The following is a 24,850-nucleotide window of genomic DNA, read 5'->3' as shown; positions in this document are numbered from 1 at the left end:
ACATCAGAATGATTTCTGTCCCCACACTGGCTTAATCTCAGCCTTGAAGGGCCCCTATTAGAATAACTTTGAGCAGATCATTTTTTAAAAAACGTAGGGTTGCATTCCCCTTTGACCAACGCTCTTGAGAGTCATGTGCCAGTGGTAGACAGGCGAAAGCGAGTCTCTCTCACACACACATTTTCATACATTGGGACAGGCATTCTGTACTGGGACCAAAAAGTTTTCCACTGACAAATTTCAGTTGAAGCATCCTCTTGACAAACATTAATGGACACTTAGGATTCAGTTAATGTAAGGATGTGTCCCTCCAGTGTGCTTCATGTATCTGATGAATCGGCTTGAGCCTATGGAAGCTCAAACCATAAAATTATTTTAGACTAGGGTTACCAGATGTCCCCGGGATTTGCAAATCTGTCTTCGGGCAAATTCCGTCCCCAGAATGTCCCCAGATTTGCAAATCTGTCGCCGGGAAATGTGACAGCGGCAGCCTCAGTAGCCCAGAGCCAGCCTGGTAGCGCAGTTGGCTCTGGTTGGCTTCAGGAGCTGCTCGCTCCTGTGGTGCCTGCCATTTTTCCTCTCCGGAAGTCCACATATGATGTGTCCTGTGCACATTTGTTTCACAGGGTGCGAAAGAAGGGCTTTGCACCTTTATACAATATGCATGTGTGCTTGGGCCCAAGGTCTTTTGCCTCACCATCCCCACTACTGGCTCTCTGTTGCTACTCAGCTTCAAAAAAAAAAAAAAACCATGTTCCCGGATTCATTGAAAAAATCTGGTAGCCATATTTTACACGACAACGTAGCATGAGGTTCCCCAGGTGCAAGCTCCGATTGAAGCAAAGGGGAGATGTACAGCTATGTGCGTAGAATCCATCCCTTTCCAAAAGAGACTGGTTGAATGGTTACTTGTAAACATTTTAAAAATCAGAATTGGTTTGTTTTTTAGGGGAAAACTTTATCGTCATTGTTGCAGGAGCAAATTTGCTTTTGAATTCCGATGACTTAAAGAGGGCTGCACACGTCATCTCAAACGCTAAAGTCATGGTCTGCCAACTAGAAATAAACCCAGCTATTTCTCTGGAAGCCCTGAAAATGGCACACACCAGTGGAGGTAATCTAATAATCTGTCTTAATTATTTGCTCTCTTTTTAAATGCTTTTATATCCTTTGAAGGCAGCAAGGCTTCAGGACTATTTTAAAAACTCGGTAGTGGAAAAGAAGGTGACGTGTGTTCGGCAGCTTGTGCCAGATTTGAAAAGAAGAGCGAAACTATGATTTCATTTGATTGGCATGACAAAGTTTGTATCTTAATTGTCGTAAGAGGCACATACTCACTGACTGGGTTCACGGAGCCTTCCCCAAACTGATGCCCACCATATATTTTGGACTGCCATGTCCCATCATCCCTGATCATTCTCCATGGGAATTTTAGCCCGAAAACATTTGGAGCACATAAGTTGGGAAGGCGATGTCAAACCATGGTTTAGTGTTCTGTGCACAAGCAGCAAGAAGCCACTGCAAGCCTTGGATTTCTATGCTCCTGCCTTTCCTCCTCCTCCATTACTGGAAGGGGGACTACATAGCTTCACTTTCTGCAGAACACTGCTTGTCATTATGTACGGCCCAAGAGACTGGATTTTAAAACAAACTGGTTTGTTAAACAAACCAGCTTCGAAACCCATGTAGTTTGATGTTGGCTTGTTTAGAAATTGGCCAGAGTTTGTTTGAAACCACAGTCTTTGCTTCATCCATAACAATAAGCCAAGTTTTGTGGAAAGTGAGGCTAAATTCTTCTGCATGACCCTTTACTGCAACAGTCACACCTCTGAATGTTGCTTTCGCCTACAGTCACCCTCCTTGTTTTCCTTACTTGAAACCCCAGAAGTTCCTAAAACTTCAGTCCTATACCCACTTACCTCAGAGGATGTTTCATTGAATTCAATTGGAATTACACTGAGCAAACATGCATACGACTGTGTAATCTTTTGCTTAGAAAACCCATTTGTTTCAACAGTGCACACCTGCGCTAGGCTAGGGTGACAACCTTGTGCATCTTATGAAGTGGCCATAATAAATTTGTTGTGCCATAATAAATTCATTAGTGTTGAAGGAGCTCTTTTTGTAGCAGAAAGGGCAAATTATTAAGTGTTTCATTACATCACATGTGTTAAACCAAAAAAAAAATTAGGTGAATGTGAGCAAGAAAGGCATTAGCAAGTTAAGGCAAGAGACTGCGTAATTGGAAGATCAGAACCATCCTAACTGTTCCATCTTTCGTCACAGTGTGCTCCTACTCCAGTAAATCTATGGCCACCTCTGCCCTAGATGACAGGACAAACATGTCAAACTGCCTTGTATAACCACATCCCCATAAACACTTTGCTAACACTGCACAGTATTAAACACCCTCCCAGCTGGAGTGTGTTAGTGGCATTTCCTTTCCTTTAGTCTGCAGATGCTGCATGTTTAATGCAGGGGTTTATGTTAGGAAGCACACTAGACTATTTGTGTTTAACAGATGCACACCGAGATGCCATGCTCAGAAGAAAGAGGGAAGCGAGGAAACGGAAGCTTGCGGTTGTAAGCCCCCTTGTCCCCATTCACTTACACCCGTTTTATAAGGCTGCGAACCGACAGTGTTACACTTGCCAATGTCTCATTGTCCTCCTAGTAGTCATTAAAGGTCCCTATGGCAGCTTTTGTCTGTTTTGACTGGCACAGTGCCCGGACAGGTCATTAAATCCAGCATGCCAAAGCGATTGTAGCACTCTTGACTCGAATGTTACTCTTCTTGTTCGCTTGAGTAGTTAAATGGAAGAGCTGAAGTCGCCCATTTGTGGACCCTGCTTTCTCAGAAGTGCCTAAACAAAAACATCGATTCACCCACCATTCTGCTTTTTGTAAAAAATATTATTGGTATACTGCCTTATACCCACAAGTCTCAGTGTGATTCCCCGGATAAAATCACAATATAAAATACATAATAAAAATAAGAACAAGAACAACTCAATTAACCACCACCCCAACACATTTTAAAGGGGCTTTGGGTGTCAATAAACCAAAGGTTGAAGAGGAATGTTTTTGTCTGGCGCCTTGTTGTTGTTGTTTAGTCGTTTAGTCGTGTCTGACTCTTCGTGGCGCCTAAAGGTATATAATGAAGGAGCTTCCAAGCCCCTAGGGCAGGGTTGGGCTACCTATGGCCCTGGTTTCACCTTCAGTCTAATTTCAAAAGCCTTCTGCAAGCCATCAGTTCAGATCTCAGGCAAGAGCGATCTGTGCCCCCTCCAGGTAGCCCACTGGGTGATTAGGGAGAGAGAGAAGCAGATGGCAGAAAGGGAGAGAGGGAGATAAAAGGGGGTGGCTCTGGCCCTGCCCACCACTGTCTTCGCCCCAGCCCGCCACCAGGATGTAGCTCCCTGAAGCAATATGGCCATCAATTGGGGGGGGTGACCCCTTGTCCTACCTGCTAAGGATGTCCCTCCCTCCCCAGGGGTTGACCCCTGCCCACTTTGCTTCAAAGAAAACCAGCTTGCAGGCAAGTCACCACGAGCAGACAGGGATGGGCCTTGACTCTCTTGATGTGGCCTGCAGACCTCAGATTGCCATCCCTCTGACTAAGCCAGCAGTCCTGACAGTAGAGGCTTGCATCGTTGCAACAGGAGACAGTAGGAGGCAAGCTGCTTTGCTGATGGGGCTAGAGAGCATTGTGCCAAACTACCATCACACAGTCAGCAGAATACAGGGAGTTGGTTGCCCTGTTGCATTAGATTGCTGGTAGTCACTTGAGCAGCCTTTTCTATTACTGTACGGATTTTGCAACCTGTCTTGGACCTATTCCAGCTCCTTTCCTTTAATTTGCTTGTACTCTAGCGGGACAGAAAGTGCCTCCCTATCTTCACAGCTCCTTTCTCATACTACAAAAGTGTGCTCTCAACCGTTTTGGGGGGTGGAGTGATGAAAAATCTTATTTCATTTCCAGTGTGTAAGATGTGCTTACATTTTAGTTTCTGCATAGTTTAGGCAAATCTCTCCCCCTCCATTTCCCTTTTCTTATATAACCATTTTGCTGGGTGCTGCTAGCATGATCCAGGGTCGGTTCCCCTCCCTGTGCCTCTGTGAGGAGGATGCTACTTTACAACATAGCACCCTTCCAAAGGCATTGCTGGGAGAGAGGAATGGTTGCCCCATTGAACAACACCCCCCCGCCCCCCAACAATGCCGCTGAAAGGTATCTGGGAAGAAATGGCCTCTGACTGCACTAGGACTGCCACCCCTGCTTGTCACATTGGCAGAAAGTTTATGGAAAGGAGGAGGATACGACTATGGTGTCTTGAAATCAAATTGCAAGTCCCTCTCCCTTGTCCTCAAAAAAATTAAAAAAAATCCTCCAGCTCAACAAAGCTTGAAGCACATCTTTTCCACTTGCCGCCACTTGATCATCAGAAAACATGAGAATTTGAGCCCATCTTTAGCTTATACGCAGTGCACTAGGGAGTGCTGCAGGAACACTGTGTGCTTCTGTTTCCCATATTTACTTTTATGGAGACTCAGACATCAACTTGAAGGCATTACGTGTGACCAGGGTTTTGAGGAAGGGTCTAGGTGCAACAGCTAGCTGAACGGGTAGCCTTGGTTGGGCCAAGCTTCAGAGATTCTGTGGGATGAGCCAGGCTGCTTATTTACTGAGCCACATGCTGGCAATGTGCTGCCATTTCTACTGTATGAGCTTCATTTCCTGCCATGTTCCTCATTGGAAGTATTCCTGCTGCAATAGGTAAACGTTAGCATAACCAGAATCAATTACATTTCAGTGAATTACATTTCTAATCTGGAAGAGGGTTTGTTTTATATGGAAGGCTGACAGGGCACAGGATGTTAAAGAAAAGCTGGATTCTGTATTTGGAACTTCCATTAGCTGAGTGAGTTTCCATGCACCTTTGATTTTCAAATTAAAAGCAGCAAACAGCCTTGCGATTCTTAGATCGAATAGCTTATAAAAATATTAAACAAATTAGCACTAACTCAACTCTCTGTTTTCCGAATTCAGCAGAGCTTTCATTTTGCTAATTAATTCTTCTTTTCTCACTTTGATGACAGTGGCATGATAATCAGAGCTTTAATATTCTAACAAAATTGGTTAACTAAACCATTATTATTTATTGTGAATCGGAGTTGCATTTTTGTTTTATAACATGAGAAAATAGGATATTTTCCTGAAGATTTGTGGGTTCCGCAAGTAATCTATATATCTTGGAGGGGAATGTGGAGCTGAAAATGCCTTAGCCATAACAACACAGAGTTTTTGCTGGATTCTGGCCAATTATTCATATTCAAGCATCATGTGCCATTGATTTAGACAACATTTTCCATTCTCTTACAGTGAAGACTTTATTTAATCCTGCTCCAGCCATCGCTGACCTAGATCCACGATTTTATACCTATTCTGACATCATCTGCTGCAATGAAACTGAGGTAAATAACATGTCATTACCATAATTTTGGTCGCTCTGGATTGATGCATCTTTTAAAATCTTTCTGCATCATCTTTTCTGCATTTGAATTCAAGTACAGTGGTGCCTCGCTAGACGAATTTAATTCGTTCCACGGGTCTTTTCTTATAACGAAAAATTCGTCTAGTGAATCCCATAGGAATGCATTGAATTTTTTTTGAATTTTTTTTTTTTGCCCATAGGAACGCATTAATTGAATTTCAATGCATTCCTATGGGAAACCGTGATTCGCTAGACGAATTTTTCATAAAACGAATTCGTCTAGCGAGGCAACCTCCGCTTGAAAAATCCTTTCGTTAAGCGGAAATTTCATTAAGCAGGGCATTCGTTAAGCGAGGCACCACTGTAATTGGTTCAGATTCTGAAAATGCTGTATTGTACAATGCCGACTTTACTTGGAATAGGCTGGATAGCACCTGAAACAGAACTGATAATCTACACACACACACACACACACACACACACACACACGATCTCCAGTGGCATACCAAAGAGGAAATAAACATACAGTTCATACTTCAACTCTGAAAGCTTTGTCCAATGGCTGGGTTTGTAATGCATAATCATGGATCAGAATTACAAAAACAAGAGGACTAAGTAGTTTTCTCAGGGCGGTGGAGGGTGTGTATGCTGTGTCCCCCTTGGTGTCGTGATGGTGGCACTCGCCCTTTTTCTGATAGGAAATGCTCTGCTGGTGGGGGGGGGGGAATGGGGGGTCGAGGAGGGTGTGAGAAATGTCCCTATTTTCATCTGAGGAGTGTTGGAGGGTCTGGGAGAGCACAGTGTACAAGACGGGTACAGACTGCAAGAAAGAAAGAGAAAGGAAGCAGGGCTATTCTGTCTTTTCCATGTGTCACCTCGCAGTGGCAGTGCCCATTCCAGCAGGCTACCTGAATTTTTTCCATGCCAGCTAGCCAGCCAGCCACCATTATAAGAACTGTAACTATAAGAGCTGGTACTTCCCACCTCTTTTCCCTTTTCTACTTTGTCCTTCCTTCTCCCAATCCATCCTTTCCCCCCTTTTGTGTCATGTCCTTTAGATTGTAAGTTGCTCTGCAACTTGATTTGGGAGCCTTTTCCATCGAAGAGCAGGGTAAACGTGCTTTGAATATAGGCTTGTAAACAATAAACTATAGATCCAATGCACTGCCTTTCTGAACTTACTTATCCAACTCCACTCTTGACATTTCCAGTCTAGTTTTTGTCGTTCTTGCATCATGTCTAGAAGTTCACACAGTCAGCCTGTGGCAGAGATGGGACATGCTTGCAGCTCTGCCTGATCAAAGCCCACCTCTGTGTCCATATAGATCTCTTGCACCCACATGGTCCCAAAGATGAAAAGAACGGTGTCATCTCTCATACCAGGTTTTCTCCCCTTGAGGGCCAGCATGTTGAGAGGTGAAAGATCCCACATAGCAGGGTTTATATAGATAATTTAGTAAAATTATTACCTGTATTGAAACAGATGAAGCTTGACCATATAGAACACAGCAGTATAGGGTGGGGGTGGGGGCAGAATAGCTGCCAGTCGTCATCTTGAAATATTTCTAAATTCAGAGGGCATCACAATTAACACCCGTCCAACTTTTTGCGCTGACTAGCCACCTACTTCAAAGGGAAGTGGAAATTTATGCCCCATTGTCAGCATGAGCTGTGAAGTTTCTGCCAGGTTCCTTAATAATTCATACCGTGTGCCTGTAACCGTCCATTTATGATTGGCTGATAACAGTTATGGGATTAGACAGGAAGTTTCTGTTATTTATCTTCTCGGCAGCAGAGGCATAAAACTAGTCTGTGACTTTGCAAAGCCTTGGAAGTACCCCAAGTTGCCGCAGACCCTGCCACATGGGCTGCATCCTCCAAATATCTGATGGATGGAAGCACATCCACCAAACACTTGTGGATGCTTTGACAACCACAAATACTTGGTATTATGAAACATTTTGTTCATTCTGAATTGTTGTGCTAGAATGGAGCAAAAACAGGGGTATAATATCGGTGGGCTATCTACCACAAAGGATATTTCACAAGCTGTGGTTTCAGATACATATTTTTCATTGCTTTAATAAACTTTTATTTGAGCAGCATCTGCTTCTTTGTATGTGGTTGGTGTGCAAAATACTGAGAATGCATCTTGCAAGGTTATCAGTTCCTGATTTTTTGCTTAGCTGGTAGTTTGGTCCCCGCCCCCCCGACTTTTCCCAGAAAGATCAAGCCTGTTGAAACTGGCTTGTTAATTCACTGTGCACCAGATGCAACAGAGCCTAATCCCTGAGGTTTGCCCAGGAATGTGCTGGCTCTCTGCTCTTTCTAATTCTTCTAATAAAAGAATTGCAGAATAAGTATATCAAATGTTGGTCCTGTGGAAGCCAAAACCCGAAAGTTGTGTGCCACTAAGTGATTTCAGACTTGAAGGGAAATGGTTGTAGGTGTTGCATTTATAATGTCCTTGGCACTTTAGAGAGTTATTCCAAGAAAAAGAAACAATCTCAGATGTGCAGGCCCAGCCATGTGTATGTTACTGAATGCATTTGTTGCATTCACTTATAAGGGGGGGGGGGTTGCTATTATTTACACACGCACACAAAATGCAGAGGAGTGAAGCCCAAACCTGCCCCCTTCCCATCATGCTTCTGTTCAGGGGTGAATAAAATATGGGGCGGTTCACACACAAACCATTTGAGTGACAATGTCCATCAACTTGGAGGTGGTAGCCCCCTCAAATATTTTATTGGGAGGACCGAAGCCCCCTTGGCCCCTAGGAGTTGGATCCTATGCTTCTTTAAGCTCAGGGGTAGGGAACATTTTTGCCTGAGGGCCATATTCTTTTCAGGGTAGCCCCCCCCGGGCCATTTTACAGTGGTGGGTGGAGCCAGAGACAAAGCTGGTCAGAGCAACAAATGTAAACTCAATCTATGTTCAGTAGTGTAGTCTCTACACCACTACCGCCTGCAACGTGGACCTAGCGGCAAGTGAAAAATCCCAACAATGGATGGGACTTTGCTGAGCAAAACAGGCTGGGGCTGGAAGGCACATTGCTATTTTTGCATTTTCCACGTTATGGAAAATGCATTGCTGTTTTTGCATTTTCCGTAGTAGACTTGGAACATGCCTGGTCATGTTTCTAAAGGTGTGCCAGTTTGGAGTGGGTAGAACGAAATAAGGAGTCACACCTTAGAAATTCATTTCTGCAGAATCTGAGCTTGCATATCTTTAAGCTGTTGAATTCTGCATTTCTGCCTTTTCTGCTTAGGTACTTGGTTTTGCAGCAGCAGCAGCATTACCTGTAGATCGGGGGGGGGGGGGCTTACAGATGTTGCCAGACTCCAACTCCCATCAGCCTCAGCCAGCATGGCTAATGGTCAGGGATGATGGGACCTGTAGTCCAACAACATCTGGGGGTACCACATTGACTGTATATTGACTTGTAGATTAACAATGTAAGTAATTTGGTCGTTTTATTTAAAGTATTTCCCCATCTCCCTGTGAGTGTTTTATGCCTTTTTTGCAAAATGTGGTGGTAGGAGCCAGGGGGAAGAATCTTTTCCCTTGGTCTTATGTAGAAAGCTCTTTTAAAAATATCCTCCTTGGCCTCCTGCTATTGTGTCTTCGTTTTCTTTTTTAGAGCAGCCATTAGTTATTTCCTCCAATTGTAATTTTTTTAATAAAAAAGTGATTTTATTGGAGAGAGAGGAACTTTCCAACACAGCCCAGCAGTTTTATATTTAATTTCACAACTGACACTTCATGGTACATTTTAACTTTTGGCACGTAGCATCTGTCTAGTGTCTGTTACCTTTGTGGGAAATCGACTCCTGGCCTGCCTCGCGGTGTCCTCATTTCCCCCCTCTCCCTCTGTATCTCAGCTGCAGCACAATTGTTGCATATGCAGCTGGAGGCAACTCTTTGCAGATGGCAGACGCAGCAGAGACTCCTAAAGGCATCTGTTTTTGCCTAATCAGTCCGCAACCACCTTTGTATACTGTGCACCACAGAAGAAGGGCCAGACAATAACAGTCAAGGACTGTGGGCGCTCTCTGGGATTAAAGCAAGAACACAATGTTCTCTTCTAAACAAGGTACTATCACAATCCTTGCAATCAACAGGGTGTGGCGCATACGTATTTGCATCTTGTAACCTGCCCTTCCTTCAGGGACCTCATTGTGGTATTGCCTCATTGTTGCATTGTAGCATGCCCCCCACTTGGGGGGGGGTGAGAAGGGCTAGGGCCAATGCTACAGGGTTTCATCTCTTAGATTAGAATGAAACAGTGGAAATTATTAAGGAAGCAAACTTTGGCAAGGCACTAGGAGAAACTTGCTAACAGTAGGCGGCATTTCATGGTGGAAAAGACTGAGCAGTGGACTCTCCTTAGGAGAAGATGGACAGTGATCTGTCACAGAATCATAGAGTCTTAGAGTTGGAAGGGAAGGGACCCCAAGGGTTCATCTAGTCCAACCCCCTGCAATGCAGGAATCTCTGCTAAAGCATCCATGACAGTTGATTATCCAACCTCTGCTTAAAAGCCTCCAAGGAAGGAGATTCCACAACCTCCCAAGGGAGACCTTTCCACTGCTGAACAGCTCTTACCGTCAGAAAGTTTTTCTGATGTTTAGTCGGAATCTCCTTTCTTGTAGCTTGAAGGCATTGGTTGGAGTCCTACCCTCCAGAGCGGGAGAAAACAAGCATGCTAAGTAGATTCTGTCAATGCTAAGTAGATTCAGCATTGAGCAAGAAGTTAGATTGGACAACCTCCAAGGCAACTTACAACCCAAACTGTCGCGGCCTTTGGATGAGAGAGCACTGGAGTCACTTTGAGATACATGCCACTCTGTATTTTAAGGTTTCAACAGAACCTTAAAAACAGAATAAAACTTTAAACATTAAAAACTTCAGATGTCTTCTAAAACTCGGATAGTTGTTTATTTCCTTGTCATCTGATGGGAGGGTGTTCCATAGGGTGGAACCACTATCAAGAAGGCCCTCTGCCTGGTTATATATTCCAAAACTTCTCTCTCTCTCCCTCTCCCCCCCTCTCTCTCTCTCACACACACACACTGGATTAGCTTATAAATGAACCAAGCCTTCCCCCCTCCCCCCCCCAAGGGAAAGCATGGTTATTTCCCAAACCAATCCAAATTCCTTCATTTCCCCCTAGGACAGCCCTTCCAAACAACCTCCGACGCAAAGCAACACAGACCTTTTCCCCATTGCTTTACATAGGGTCTACTCCCAAGGAAAATGTGGAAGGAACAAGAGGGAACCCCCACAGTGGTTTTCTTAGAGGTGGTTCTTCAAAGCAATTGAAAATAATTTACCTCCCTTGAACAAGGGAAGCTCATGGTGGAATCCCTGTTACGAGCAGAGCACGCAGTTGGCCACTTCACGCATTTTACTAGGGTGGGTTTTTCATGTGCACCTAAAAATGTTGCTTGTTTAATGTCTTAATGTTTCAAAAATGTGCTTTTGAGCATGTGTATCATGCACAAATCAGGAAACTGGGTTTGGCTGAACGCCAGAGCCCTGAATTAATTTGTAGAGGTTATTATATTAGATACTATGTTATTCTTCAGCTCACTACTCTGAGTCTGGTACATCAGTATGATGCCTCATTTGTGGAAATAATAAAATAAGGGCTAAGTGGTTAATCTGTGCTTCCAAAGGGATTTATTGCATCTCCCACTATATTTCCTGGTACACACAATTGACCAATTGACTCTGAATACATTTAATAGAAGCAAATATTACATATCTGTTTCACGTATCTAGTATTCTTGAAATAAATTGATGTTTTTGCTTAATCCCCCCCCTCTAATGTGGTTTTTGTGTTGTTTCAACCTTTTCTCCTAGGCAGAACTTTTAACGGGAATCTCAGTTGGCAATGTTGAAGATGCTGGGCGTGTGGGACGAATCCTGCTTGAGAGAGGCTGTAAAACAGCCATTGTAACTTTGGGTCCAGAGGGCTGTGTGTCGGTCTCCACAAAGGAACCCACCCCGAAACATATTCCCACCAAGACGGTCACCGCTGTAGACACCACGGTATGTACTTGCGATTCAAAAGCCTTGCTTTGGGGGAAGGCTGCATACACATGACCAGCTTAAAACGTACGTAGCTATGTCATTCATTCTTTCCTTCAATTCTAATAGAATCTGGTTGGGGAGGTGGGGAACACATCGAAACGCAGTATTTCATAAGAAATTACAGACTATATGTGGATCCTGGCTAATTCCCAAACCAACATTAGGATGCAGTGCTAGATGCAGAGTAAACTGGAGTGTGTACACAACTAACTGTTATTTGAGCACTAAAAGCCCAGAGTAATCAGCCACATCTTTGGACAAGGCATAATGCATGCCAGCAAACTATCACATTCCATCCCATTGCACAGTGAATGTCAGTTCACCCAAGGTTTATAGGCTGGCGTTCCATAAGCAGACCAGACCAGCATGTGCTGATGAAATCATTGTATTCCTCCTTCACCCTCCTGTCTATTCCGTATTGCGGCAAACAGTATGAGCGGCGACTCTGTTGCTACTTGTGGAAGGTGGCGACATAATCCCTCAGCACCATCACCTCGAAACACCCCTGCTCTTTCCGTGGTGGGAGAAAGGAGACGCCTAGCCATTCTCTCCTCAGACTCCCCAAAATTGAATGACTGGCTCTGTCCACACACGCCTGAGCTGTTTGTGCTGGCAAAAGCCTTTTGCTTTGTAGAGCTTAAGTAATATCAGGTGCTCAAATTCCACAGGGCATAGTTAAAAGGCAGAAGCGGCATGCCGTGCCAAATTAATTTTGTCGCGATTTGTAAGGTCAATGACCTGCATCTTTCATAAAGCCTAAGGTTGGGGTTACCCCCCCCCCTTCATTCCTTTCCTGTTTATGATCAAGCACTGACTGAACACTCCTTCAGTGGAATGTTAGGATTATTAGCTCAGCAGCAGCAGCAGCAGCTATCAAGAAAGGCAATAGTTAAGGTTCCGATAGCAATATTATCTCACCCACATTTTTACAAGAGCTGGGACATTTTGTACTCGCAGTTCTGTCTGATGTAAATCCAGAGTAGTTCTGGTAAGAGCACTGTATGTACTAGCTATACATTTTAACTGCCTGATGTCATGAAATGTAACATGTGTTCTCCTGCAGCAACCGTGACATTCCCCCCCCTCTTTTGTTAAAAGGCAAAACATACTGCTGCTATGTACCTAAAACCAGAATAGCTGGTTCAATTCAGGGGAAGGCAAAGGAAACGGATCTGTGCGCGTGCTGACTGCCTGTGCGCAGTGCCGTGGTGACTGCCTCGAAACCCTCTTTGCATCTCTCCGCCCCCCCCCCCCCCCGCAAAAAAAGCAGACCAGAATTCTGCATAGAAGCAGTTGCGGTCCAGAGGAGCAGGCAGGCATATTCATCTTGAATGTTCCTGAGGTTTCCTGCCCCCTCCCAAGCCATAAACAGCAGGCCAGGAGTCTGTGCAGAAATGGACCACGATCCAAACAGCCGTACTGTATTTGCATGCTTTGTGTGTGCAACCTAATTCTTCCTCCTCCAGAGCAACTGCTTCTGGAGTTTCCCCACTGAGTTTGTCACTGGCACCCATGCTTTCTAGTACTGTAATCAGGGTAGATAAAAATCAATGATTTTTTAAAAAATAAAATAAAAATACTGTAAATGATTTTTTAAAAAAAATTGGATTTTTTTTATTTAAAGCAGGGGTTTTTTAATTTAAATAGGATTTTTTTATAAAAAAATACTTTTGGAGGAAAAATCTATTAATATACTTTTCTGTTTAAGTTACATTATAGTCCAAAGGCTATTCATCAGGAAATAAGGATTTGTTTTTAAGTTTTTAATGTGTGCTAAAACTCAGTCTAAGTTTTGGGTTTTTACTTTATTTTTAAAAAACCTTTTAACCACATCAGTTAACAAACATGGATACATATGTTATTGTTTTAGTTAAATAAATTGTTTAAATTGTCATTAAGGAAATGATTATTTTTCTCCTTCCAGCAGAAGAGTTGTCCAAATATAAACAGTTAGCTTATTAAACCTCACAATAATTTCATAATTATTGGTCTATGTATTTCTAATAGCATAACCAAATCAGTAAGTTTTGATATAACTGTAAAAACTACTCTGAAAATTTATTATTCCAAAAATGAAACCTTCCTCTGGTTGTAAATATGATTATACCAGCAAGAATGAGTCTTTCTGTAAAAAAGAGAGAGAGAGAGAGAGAGATTTAAATCCAGTCTTACTGACTAGTGATTTAAATCCATTTGATTTAAATCAAACCCACCCCGACTGTAATGGCACAAGCGGAAGCGTGAACAAGCCCCAAGTGAGTGACCCACAGTCATGGCTGAGTGAGGATTCAAACTCTTGCCTCCTGCATCCTAATTCAACACACAAACCACTGCATGGCAATGACTCTCCATCACTCTGTCGCAGAGAACATCCACCTCCTCTCCCCGATCCACTGGGTATGGGGAGGATGTTGCCAACCTTGGACCTGGGCTACTGCCACTTCAGTGCTAAGACAAAAACCCTTTTGTCATTGTTTTCTGGGAAGGACCTCAGTCTTTTCACAGTAGATGAGAGTAACAAAGAAACAACTTCCTTACTCAGAGAAGGACAGATGTATTGGCAGAGCTGCTGCCTGTTGAAATTTCGTGGTATTTGTTAAGCTCAGGCAAGTGCTCAGTTTCCAAGAAGATAGGCTGAAAAGCCTAATCTCTGCACGTGCTTTTTCTTCACACTTCCCAGGCCAATCCTGGCACTTAATATCAGCTTCTGAGACTGAGCCGTGGTTCAGACTGAGTTCAGCTGTTGGTTTAATATAATATCAAAGTGCTGATGTTTGATTTTGTGAATGAAAGCTTCTATAATTTTGCTATTATATTTGCTATTATTTAATACATCGCTTTAAGACTTGGCTGTTTTCAGTCGGCTTCCCTTTGTTCTTATAATGTGATATTTCATTTAAACACCCCAGTCCATGCAGATTGTCTCTTTGTGGTTAGGTGAAGGGTTTTCTTAGACAGGTTTTTACTGATTAGACAATAATGAAATGCTTTATGGAAGCAATTGTATGTACGTAATAACTGTTGATTACTGTGCATTATTTGCACCTCAAGGTTTGGCTAACAATGTTATATTTGCCACATAATTTATTGCTCCATTTTTCCCCTTATACTGAAAACCATTAAAATAGTTTCACCAATATTATTATTATTATTGCCAATTTTAAAATTTGATTTTCAATATAAACCCAATTACACAAATTAGTTCCAAATTAAAACAATTTTGTTAAGAGGCCTCGTGTGCACCATTCTTGATGGGTCTTTATCATCTAATATTACTGTGTTTCATATTCTTATTTATTTCTATTATATTCCGTTTTCAAAATTATCACATAATTAACAGCTGCACTCTTAATGATTTCTCTTTGTGTTATTATATTATTTAACTTCCCCCCAAAAAAGGCTCTAAGTGAGGAACCATAGCTTTTTTCCTTTTCATCCTGCGTGTGCCACATCCCAAAGTCGGTTGTTAGTCCCTTGGCCCTATATGTCTCTCTGATGTTTTCCTTTATCCTGTACCATTTGGGGCTATCTCCTTACTCCCACTGTTGTATTATTCCAGATTGGTTGGGGCAGAGCTGCAACTTCAAGGTTAAGCCCTCTTCTTTCTCCTGCTCAGCTCCTTCCCATAATACTCAAGCAGTTCCAAATCGACAACAGCAGATCCCTCCCTTCCACTGGCACCAAATCAACAAGTACCAGAGATTTGCCATTTCTTCTTCCAGAAAGTGGTGGGGAAGGTGGCGCCATTCCTCTTCCAACATCCAAAAACCCCTCACGCCAGTTTCCTTTGCCACTACCGTAGGATTTTGCTTTAAAGGAGGGGGGAAAGGTTATATCTCAACATCTTCATGATCTCTTTCAGTCTTTCTTTTGGGGGGGGGCATAGGCTTAATTCCCAGCAACATTCTTCCAAACATATCAACCAGACTCTCCCCTCCTTTACTCCTTTCAAGCCGCAACATACATCAAACCATCCTCGCTTGTATATCTTAAAATTCAATATTAGGAGAGGGTTGCCGAATCATAAATGTAAAAACTCCCATAAAATATAGCAGAGAGCCCCACCCCTCTCCTCCATCCACCTCCAACTCAAGATAGAATCTTCTCCCAATTTCAAACCTCAGTTCCATGCAGCTGATTGTTCGCAGTTATAATGTCCATCTCCTCCGGTGCGTGCCTATTCTTAATGCCAATTAAAACCCAATTATAAGGAGAACCTCCACATCCAGTGGCTATTTGGGGGGGGGGGGTTGCATCAGGCGATGTGTGTAGCACCCAGTGCCTCCGTCCATCCCCGCTCTGATCCATGCGGGGGCGAGCCATTGAGGTGACCATGGGTCGCCAGTACCTCCCATATACCGAGAGGTTTATAGGGGATGGTTTAACTCCTTCTATCCCCCTTTTTTCAGCCTGTGCCTCTCTCCGATGTTGAGAGAGCCATCGCCATGGCGCAGGACAGAAACTGGAAGCCATTTTCACAAATATTATAAACCAGATTCCTCAGAGAAACATTGTGTCGGTATCTTTTGGGCTTCAAAAAGCTGTCAAAATCAGGTCTTGCCTTATCATGGTGAATATGAATAATACAAATAATAATAATAATAATAATAATAATAATAATAATAATAATAATAGACATAAATAATAAAATTATTGTCATTGTTATTATTATTATGATGATACTTCTTCAGCACATATAAGAAGAGTCTGTCTGGACTAAGGGCCCTTCTAGTACAGAATATTGGGTTAGATAGCCACTGGCCCATCTGCAAATGGAAGGGATACTGGAGGAAGGAGGTCGGGTGCCATACATGTAAAAGCTTGCAACCATTAATCAGCAATCTTGTGCACACTGACTAGGGAGTAAGTCCTACTGAAATCAATGAGACTTCCGAGTAAACACACATAGGATTAGTAGTCATAATTTTAGTAGTCACAATTTAAATCACATATAAGAAAATTCCACTGGGAATTGATGTGTTCAAAACTTGCCATCCATTTACTTCCACCAACACACTCACAGTTTTTTCTCTTATTTTAAACAGCAAAAACACAGGGGTGTATTTAAGTAAGCTCAGGAGATAATGGTCTTCTTAAGATAAAACCACCAGCTTTTCACCTGTTTTGTTACACCAGAATGTTGCAACAAGCATAAATGTCTCCTGTCTAATTGCCTTCCGTCTGAAATTTTGTGGTTGTCTGTAATAGGTCGTGTTGCCAGTTAAGGGGGCTACAAATGGATTTTATCTGGAATCAAAATACATGGAATTGAACGCTGAGCATGCGTTCAGTTCGGCTGGTTTTCCTGAAGTGGCTTTTATGCCATGTGAAAGCTCAGATATAATGTGATAGGTGGACTCTTGAGTTTGATAAGACGGCTACAGTGGTCTTTTTCAAATGCCATTTTCAAATTTTATTTCATACTACTTACAGTGCTGTTTAACTACTGCTTTGGGGTAGACATTCCGCTCACTTGTAACAGCAATTTCTCCACATGTCAAGTTCACCTCACCAGAAGGCTGTGACAGAAGTCAGGTCCGTTCTCCATCCCAATGACATTCCTCAGCGCTGCCCATCCTCTTCTCAAACTCCTGTCCACCCTTTACGTATAATTTTAATGTTTCTCCAAATTCTGGATGAGAACCAAGCCAGGAAATTGCAATGGCTACTAGAATAAAATGGAAGCATATGCAAATAAACCCTGAACGAGAGTCTTTTTTTAAAAAAACAACAGCAACCTTTCTTTGTTTCCCAACTTTGTGGCCTAACGGCTATGACTCAGGGGGTTATAAATACTGAACTTAATCCAGTGACTAATTGCTCAAAATTTTGTGCATCAGCAGAAGTGGAACCTGTGGTTGGTTCTAATACTATCAAATGCCTTTGCTATTCAATAATATCCCTCAGAGCTTGCTATCTAGTATGCAGTTTGCCCAAAGAACAGTGATTTTTTTTGTTTCAGTTATCCTCTTGACAATGGAGAAGAAGGCAGCTGCTAGTAAATGAAGCAGTTGGCAGACAGAGTGTCTGAGGGAAACTTCTGCAGTTCACCAAAGGAGGGTGGTTAACCTTTCTTCCTACCATAGCTGTTTGCACTATAGTGAAAAAAATGGCCTTGACCACAGTGTGAGAAGCCTGTTAGCAGTGGCAGCTGTTAGCAGTAGGCGAGCAATTGGACTCTAATTGTGGTTAATTGCACGCACCAGCGTGGTGAGGTGGAGAGTATTATTGTAAAAAATTACGCCCCAGATAGTGATAGTATAATAGCTCCCTTTATTTATCATGCAGCCAAAATAACCCTGTGACCTCCTCTCCCCGATCCACTGGGTATGGGGAGGATGTTGCCAACCTTGGACCTGGGCTACTGCCACTTCAGTGCTAAGACAAAAACCCTTTTGTCATTGTTTTCTGGGAAGGACCTCAGTCTTTTCACAGTAGATGAGAGTAACAAAGAAACAACTTCCTTACTCAGAGAAGGACAGATGTATTGGCAGAGCTGCTGCCTGTTGAAATTTCGTGGTATTTGTTAAGCTCAGGCAAGTGCTCAGTTTCCAAGAAGATAGGCTGAAAAGCCTAATCTCTGCACGTGCTTTTTCTTCACACTTCCCAGGCCAATCCTGGCACTTAATATCAGCTTCTGAGACTGAGCCGTGGTTCAGACTGAGTTCAGCTGTTGGTTTAATATAATATCAAAGTGCTGATGTTTGATTTTGTGAATGAAAGCTTCTATAATTTTGCTATTATATTTGCTATTATTTAATACATCGCTTTAAGACTTGGCTGTTTTCAGTCGGCTTCCCTTTGTTCTTATAATGTGATATTTCATTTAAACACCCCAGTCCATGCAGATTGTCTCTTTGTGGTTAGGTGAAGGGTTTTCTTAGACAGGTTTTTACTGATTAGACAATAATGAAATGCTTTATGGAAGCAATTGTATGTACGTAATAACTGTTGATTACTGTGCATTATTTGCACCTCAAGGTTTGGCTAACAATGTTATATTTGCCACATAATTTATTGCTCCATTTTTCCCCTTATACTGAAAACCATTAAAATAGTTTCACCAATATTATTATTATTATTGCCAATTTTAAAATTTGATTTTCAATATAAACCCAATTACACAAATTAGTTCCAAATTAAAACAATTTTGTTAAGAGGCCTCGTGTGCACCATTCTTGATGGGTCTTTATCATCTAATATTACTGTGTTTCATATTCTTATTTATTTCTATTATATTCCGTTTTCAAAATTATCACATAATTAACAGCTGCACTCTTAATGATTTCTCTTTGTGTTATTATATTATTTAACTTCCCCCCAAAAAAGGCTCTAAGTGAGGAACCATAGCTTTTTTCCTTTTCATCCTGCGTGTGCCACATCCCAAAGTCGGTTGTTAGTCCCTTGGCCCTATATGTCTCTCTGATGTTTTCCTTTATCCTGTACCATTTGGGGCTATCTCCTTACTCCCACTGTTGTATTATTCCAGATTGGTTGGGGCAGAGCTGCAACTTCAAGGTTAAGCCCTCTTCTTTCTCCTGCTCAGCTCCTTCCCATAATACTCAAGCAGTTCCAAATCGACAACAGCAGATCCCTCCCTTCCACTGGCACCAAATCAACAAGTACCAGAGATTTGCCATTTCTTCTTCCAGAAAGTGGTGGGGAAGGTGGCGCCATTCCTCTTCCAACATCCAAAAACCCCTCACGCCAGTTTCCTTTGCCACTACCGTAGGATTTTGCTTTAAAGGAGGGGGGAAAGGTTATATCTCAACATCTTCATGATCTCTTTCAGTCTTTCTTTTGGGGGGGGGGCATAGGCTTAATTCCCAGCAACATTCTTCCAAACATATCAACCAGACTCTCCCCTCCTTTACTCCTTTCAAGCCGCAACATACATCAAACCATCCTCGCTTGTATATCTTAAAATTCAATATTAGGAGAGGGTTGCCGAATCATAAATGTAAAAACTCCCATAAAATATAGCAGAGAGCCCCACCCCTCTCCTCCATCCACCTCCAACTCAAGATAGAATCTTCTCCCAATTTCAAACCTCAGTTCCATGCAGCTGATTGTTCGCAGTTATAATGTCCATCTCCTCCGGTGCGTGCCTATTCTTAATGCCAATTAAAACCCAATTATAAGGAGAACCTCCACATCCAGTGGCTATTTGGGGGGGGGGGTTGCATCAGGCGATGTGTGTAGCACCCAGTGCCTCCGTCCATCCCCGCTCTGATCCATGCGGGGGCGAGCCATTGAGGTGACCATGGGTCGCCAGTACCTCCCATATACCGAGAGGTTTATAGGGGATGGTTTAACTCCTTCTATCCCCCTTTTTTCAGCCTGTGCCTCTCTCCGATGTTGAGAGAGCCATCGCCATGGCGCAGGACAGAAACTGGAAGCCATTTTCACAAATATTATAAACCAGATTCCTCAGAGAAACATTGTGTCGGTATCTTTTGGGCTTCAAAAAGCTGTCAAAATCAGGTCTTGCCTTATCATGGTGAATATGAATAATACAAATAATAATAATAATAATAATAATAATAATAATAATAATAATAATAATAGACATAAATAATAAAATTATTGTCATTGTTATTATTATTATGATGATACTTCTTCAGCACATATAAGAAGAGTCTGTCTGGACTAAGGGCCCTTCTAGTACAGAATATTGGGTTAGATAGCCACTGGCCCATCTGCAAATGGAAGGGATACTGGAGGAAGGAGGTCGGGTGCCATACATGTAAAAGCTTGCAACCATTAATCAGCAATCTTGTGCACACTGACTAGGGAGTAAGTCCTACTGAAATCAATGAGACTTCCGAGTAAACACACATAGGATTAGTAGTCATAATTTTAGTAGTCACAATTTAAATCACATATAAGAAAATTCCACTGGGAATTGATGTGTTCAAAACTTGCCATCCATTTACTTCCACCAACACACTCACAGTTTTTTCTCTTATTTTAAACAGCAAAAACACAGGGGTGTATTTAAGTAAGCTCAGGAGATAATGGTCTTCTTAAGATAAAACCACCAGCTTTTCACCTGTTTTGTTACACCAGAATGTTGCAACAAGCATAAATGTCTCCTGTCTAATTGCCTTCCGTCTGAAATTTTGTGGTTGTCTGTAATAGGTCGTGTTGCCAGTTAAGGGGGCTACAAATGGATTTTATCTGGAATCAAAATACATGGAATTGAACGCTGAGCATGCGTTCAGTTCGGCTGGTTTTCCTGAAGTGGCTTTTATGCCATGTGAAAGCTCAGATATAATGTGATAGGTGGACTCTTGAGTTTGATAAGACGGCTACAGTGGTCTTTTTCAAATGCCATTTTCAAATTTTATTTCATACTACTTACAGTGCTGTTTAACTACTGCTTTGGGGTAGACATTCCGCTCACTTGTAACAGCAATTTCTCCACATGTCAAGTTCACCTCACCAGAAGGCTGTGACAGAAGTCAGGTCCGTTCTCCATCCCAATGACATTCCTCAGCGCTGCCCATCCTCTTCTCAAACTCCTGTCCACCCTTTACGTATAATTTTAATGTTTCTCCAAATTCTGGATGAGAACCAAGCCAGGAAATTGCAATGGCTACTAGAATAAAATGGAAGCATATGCAAATAAACCCTGAACGAGAGTCTTTTTTTAAAAAAACAACAGCAACCTTTCTTTGTTTCCCAACTTTGTGGCCTAACGGCTATGACTCAGGGGGTTATAAATACTGAACTTAATCCAGTGACTAATTGCTCAAAATTTTGTGCATCAGCAGAAGTGGAACCTGTGGTTGGTTCTAATACTATCAAATGCCTTTGCTATTCAATAATATCCCTCAGAGCTTGCTATCTAGTATGCAGTTTGCCCAAAGAACAGTGATTTTTTTTGTTTCAGTTATCCTCTTGACAATGGAGAAGAAGGCAGCTGCTAGTAAATGAAGCAGTTGGCAGACAGAGTGTCTGAGGGAAACTTCTGCAGTTCACCAAAGGAGGGTGGTTAACCTTTCTTCCTACCATAGCTGTTTGCACTATAGTGAAAAAAATGGCCTTGACCACAGTGTGAGAAGCCTGTTAGCAGTGGCAGCTGTTAGCAGTAGGCGAGCAATTGGACTCTAATTGTGGTTAATTGCACGCACCAGCGTGGTGAGGTGGAGAGTATTATTGTAAAAAATTACGCCCCAGATAGTGATAGTATAATAGCTCCCTTTATTTATCATGCAGCCAAAATAACCCTGTGACCTCCTCTCCCCGATCCACTGGGTATGGGGAGGATGTTGCCAACCTTGGACCTGGGCTACTGCCACTTCAGTGCTAAGACAAAAACCCTTTTGTCATTGTTTTCTGGGAAGGACCTCAGTCTTTTCACAGTAGATGAGAGTAACAAAGAAACAACTTCCTTACTCAGAGAAGGACAGATGTATTGGCAGAGCTGCTGCCTGTTGAAATTTCGTGGTATTTGTTAAGCTCAGGCAAGTGCTCAGTTTCCAAGAAGATAGGCTGAAAAGCCTAATCTCTGCACGTGCTTTTTCTTCACACTTCCCAGGCCAATCCTGGCACTTAATATCAGCTTCTGAGACTGAGCCGTGGTTCAGACTGAGTTCAGCTGTTGGTTTAATATAATATCAAAGTGCTGATGTTTGATTTTGTGAATGAAAGCTTCTATAATTTTGCTATTATATTTGCTATTATTTAATACATCGCTTTAAGACTTGGCTGTTTTCAGTCGGCTTCCCTTTGTTCTTATAATGTGATATTTCATTTAAACACCCCAGTCCATGCAGATTGTCTCTTTGTGGTTAGGTGAAGGGTTTTCTTAGACAGGTTTTTACTGATTAGACAATAATGAAATGCTTTATGGAAGCAATTGTATGTACGTAATAACTGTTGATTACTGTGCATTATTTGCACCTCAAGGTTTGGCTAACAATGTTATATTTGCCACATAATTTATTGCTCCATTTTTCCCCTTATACTGAAAACCATTAAAATAGTTTCACCAATATTATTATTATTATTGCCAATTTTAAAATTTGATTTTCAATATAAACCCAATTACACAAATTAGTTCCAAATTAAAACAATTTTGTTAAGAGGCCTCGTGTGCACCATTCTTGATGGGTCTTTATCATCTAATATTACTGTGTTTCATATTCTTATTTATTTCTATTATATTCCGTTTTCAAAATTATCACATAATTAACAGCTGCACTCTTAATGATTTCTCTTTGTGTTATTATATTATTTAACTTCCCCCCAAAAAAGGCTCTAAGTGAGGAACCATAGCTTTTTTCCTTTTCATCCTGCGTGTGCCACATCCCAAAGTCGGTTGTTAGTCCCTTGGCCCTATATGTCTCTCTGATGTTTTCCTTTATCCTGTACCATTTGGGGCTATCTCCTTACTCCCACTGTTGTATTATTCCAGATTGGTTGGGGCAGAGCTGCAACTTCAAGGTTAAGCCCTCTTCTTTCTCCTGCTCAGCTCCTTCCCATAATACTCAAGCAGTTCCAAATCGACAACAGCAGATCCCTCCCTTCCACTGGCACCAAATCAACAAGTACCAGAGATTTGCCATTTCTTCTTCCAGAAAGTGGTGGGGAAGGTGGCGCCATTCCTCTTCCAACATCCAAAAACCCCTCACGCCAGTTTCCTTTGCCACTACCGTAGGATTTTGCTTTAAAGGAGGGGGGAAAGGTTATATCTCAACATCTTCATGATCTCTTTCAGTCTTTCTTTTGGGGGGGGGGCATAGGCTTAATTCCCAGCAACATTCTTCCAAACATATCAACCAGACTCTCCCCTCCTTTACTCCTTTCAAGCCGCAACATACATCAAACCATCCTCGCTTGTATATCTTAAAATTCAATATTAGGAGAGGGTTGCCGAATCATAAATGTAAAAACTCCCATAAAATATAGCAGAGAGCCCCACCCCTCTCCTCCATCCACCTTCAACTCAAGATAGAATCTTCTCCCAATTTCAAACCTCAGTTCCATGCAGCTGATTGTTCGCAGTTATAATGTCCATCTCCTCCGGTGCGTGCCTATTCTTAATGCCAATTAAAACCCAATTATAAGGAGAACCTCCACATCCAGTGGCTATTTGGGGGGGGGGGGTTGCATCAGGCGATGTGTGTAGCACCCAGTGCCTCCGTCCATCCCCGCTCTGATCCATGCGGGGGCGAGCCATTGAGGTGACCATGGGTCGCCAGTACCTCCCATATACCGAGAGGTTTATAGGGGATGGTTTAACTCCTTCTATCCCCCTTTTTTCAGCCTGTGCCTCTCTCCGATGTTGAGAGAGCCATCGCCATGGCGCAGGACAGAAACTGGAAGCCATTTTCACAAATATTATAAACCAGATTCCTCAGAGAAACATTGTGTCGGTATCTTTTGGGCTTCAAAAAGCTGTCAAAATCAGGTCTTGCCTTATCATGGTGAATATGAATAATACAAATAATAATAATAATAATAATAATAATAATAATAGACATAAATAATAAAATTATTGTCATTGTTATTATTATTATGATGATACTTCTTCAGCACATATAAGAAGAGTCTGTCTGGACTAAGGGCCCTTCTAGTACAGAATATTGGGTTAGATAGCCACTGGCCCATCTGCAAATGGAAGGGATACTGGAGGAAGGAGGTCGGGTGCCATACATGTAAAAGCTTGCAACCATTAATCAGCAATCTTGTGCACACTGACTAGGGAGTAAGTCCTACTGAAATCAATGAGACTTCCGAGTAAACACACATAGGATTAGTAGTCATAATTTTAGTAGTCACAATTTAAATCACATATAAGAAAATTCCACTGGGAATTGATGTGTTCAAAACTTGCCATCCATTTACTTCCACCAACACACTCACAGTTTTTTCTCTTATTTTAAACAGCAAAAACACAGGGGTGTATTTAAGTAAGCTCAGGAGATAATGGTCTTCTTAAGATAAAACCACCAGCTTTTCACCTGTTTTGTTACACCAGAATGTTGCAACAAGCATAAATGTCTCCTGTCTAATTGCCTTCCGTCTGAAATTTTGTGGTTGTCTGTAATAGGTCGTGTTGCCAGTTAAGGGGGCTACAAATGGATTTTATCTGGAATCAAAATACATGGAATTGAACGCTGAGCATGCGTTCAGTTCGGCTGGTTTTCCTGAAGTGGCTTTTATGCCATGTGAAAGCTCAGATATAATGTGATAGGTGGACTCTTGAGTTTGATAAGACGGCTACAGTGGTCTTTTTCAAATGCCAT

General features: G+C 42.1%; 1 protein-coding gene across 4 annotated transcripts in view; it reads left to right on the top strand.

Annotated features, from left to right (window-relative positions):
- Positions 1-24,850, top strand: part of RBKS (ribokinase) — a 76,444-nt gene that overhangs the window by 33,138 nt on the left and 18,456 nt on the right. For 3 of the 4 annotated variants that reach the window (XR_009557383.1, XM_035111508.2, XM_035111505.2), the window contains exons 5-7: positions 950-1,114; positions 5,384-5,475; positions 11,364-11,552. Coding sequence is in view for 3 of the 4 variants with exons in the window: in XM_035111508.2 (XP_034967399.2) it covers positions 950-1,114; positions 5,384-5,475; positions 11,364-11,552 (446 nt within the window). In the remaining variant the exon portion in view is untranslated. Of the gene's footprint in view, positions 1-949; positions 1,115-5,383; positions 5,476-11,363; positions 11,553-17,027; positions 24,040-24,850 lie in introns of those variants that run through there. The other variant, XM_060272955.1, reaches the window with a different exon arrangement.

This window comes from Zootoca vivipara, chromosome 3, assembly GCF_963506605.1.
Source record: "Zootoca vivipara chromosome 3, rZooViv1.1, whole genome shotgun sequence".
In the NCBI taxonomy this organism is placed as follows: Eukaryota; Metazoa; Chordata; class Lepidosauria; order Squamata; family Lacertidae; genus Zootoca; species Zootoca vivipara.
The sequence above is the reverse complement of the archived record's forward strand: the minus strand, read 5'-3'. Positions and strand labels throughout refer to the sequence as shown.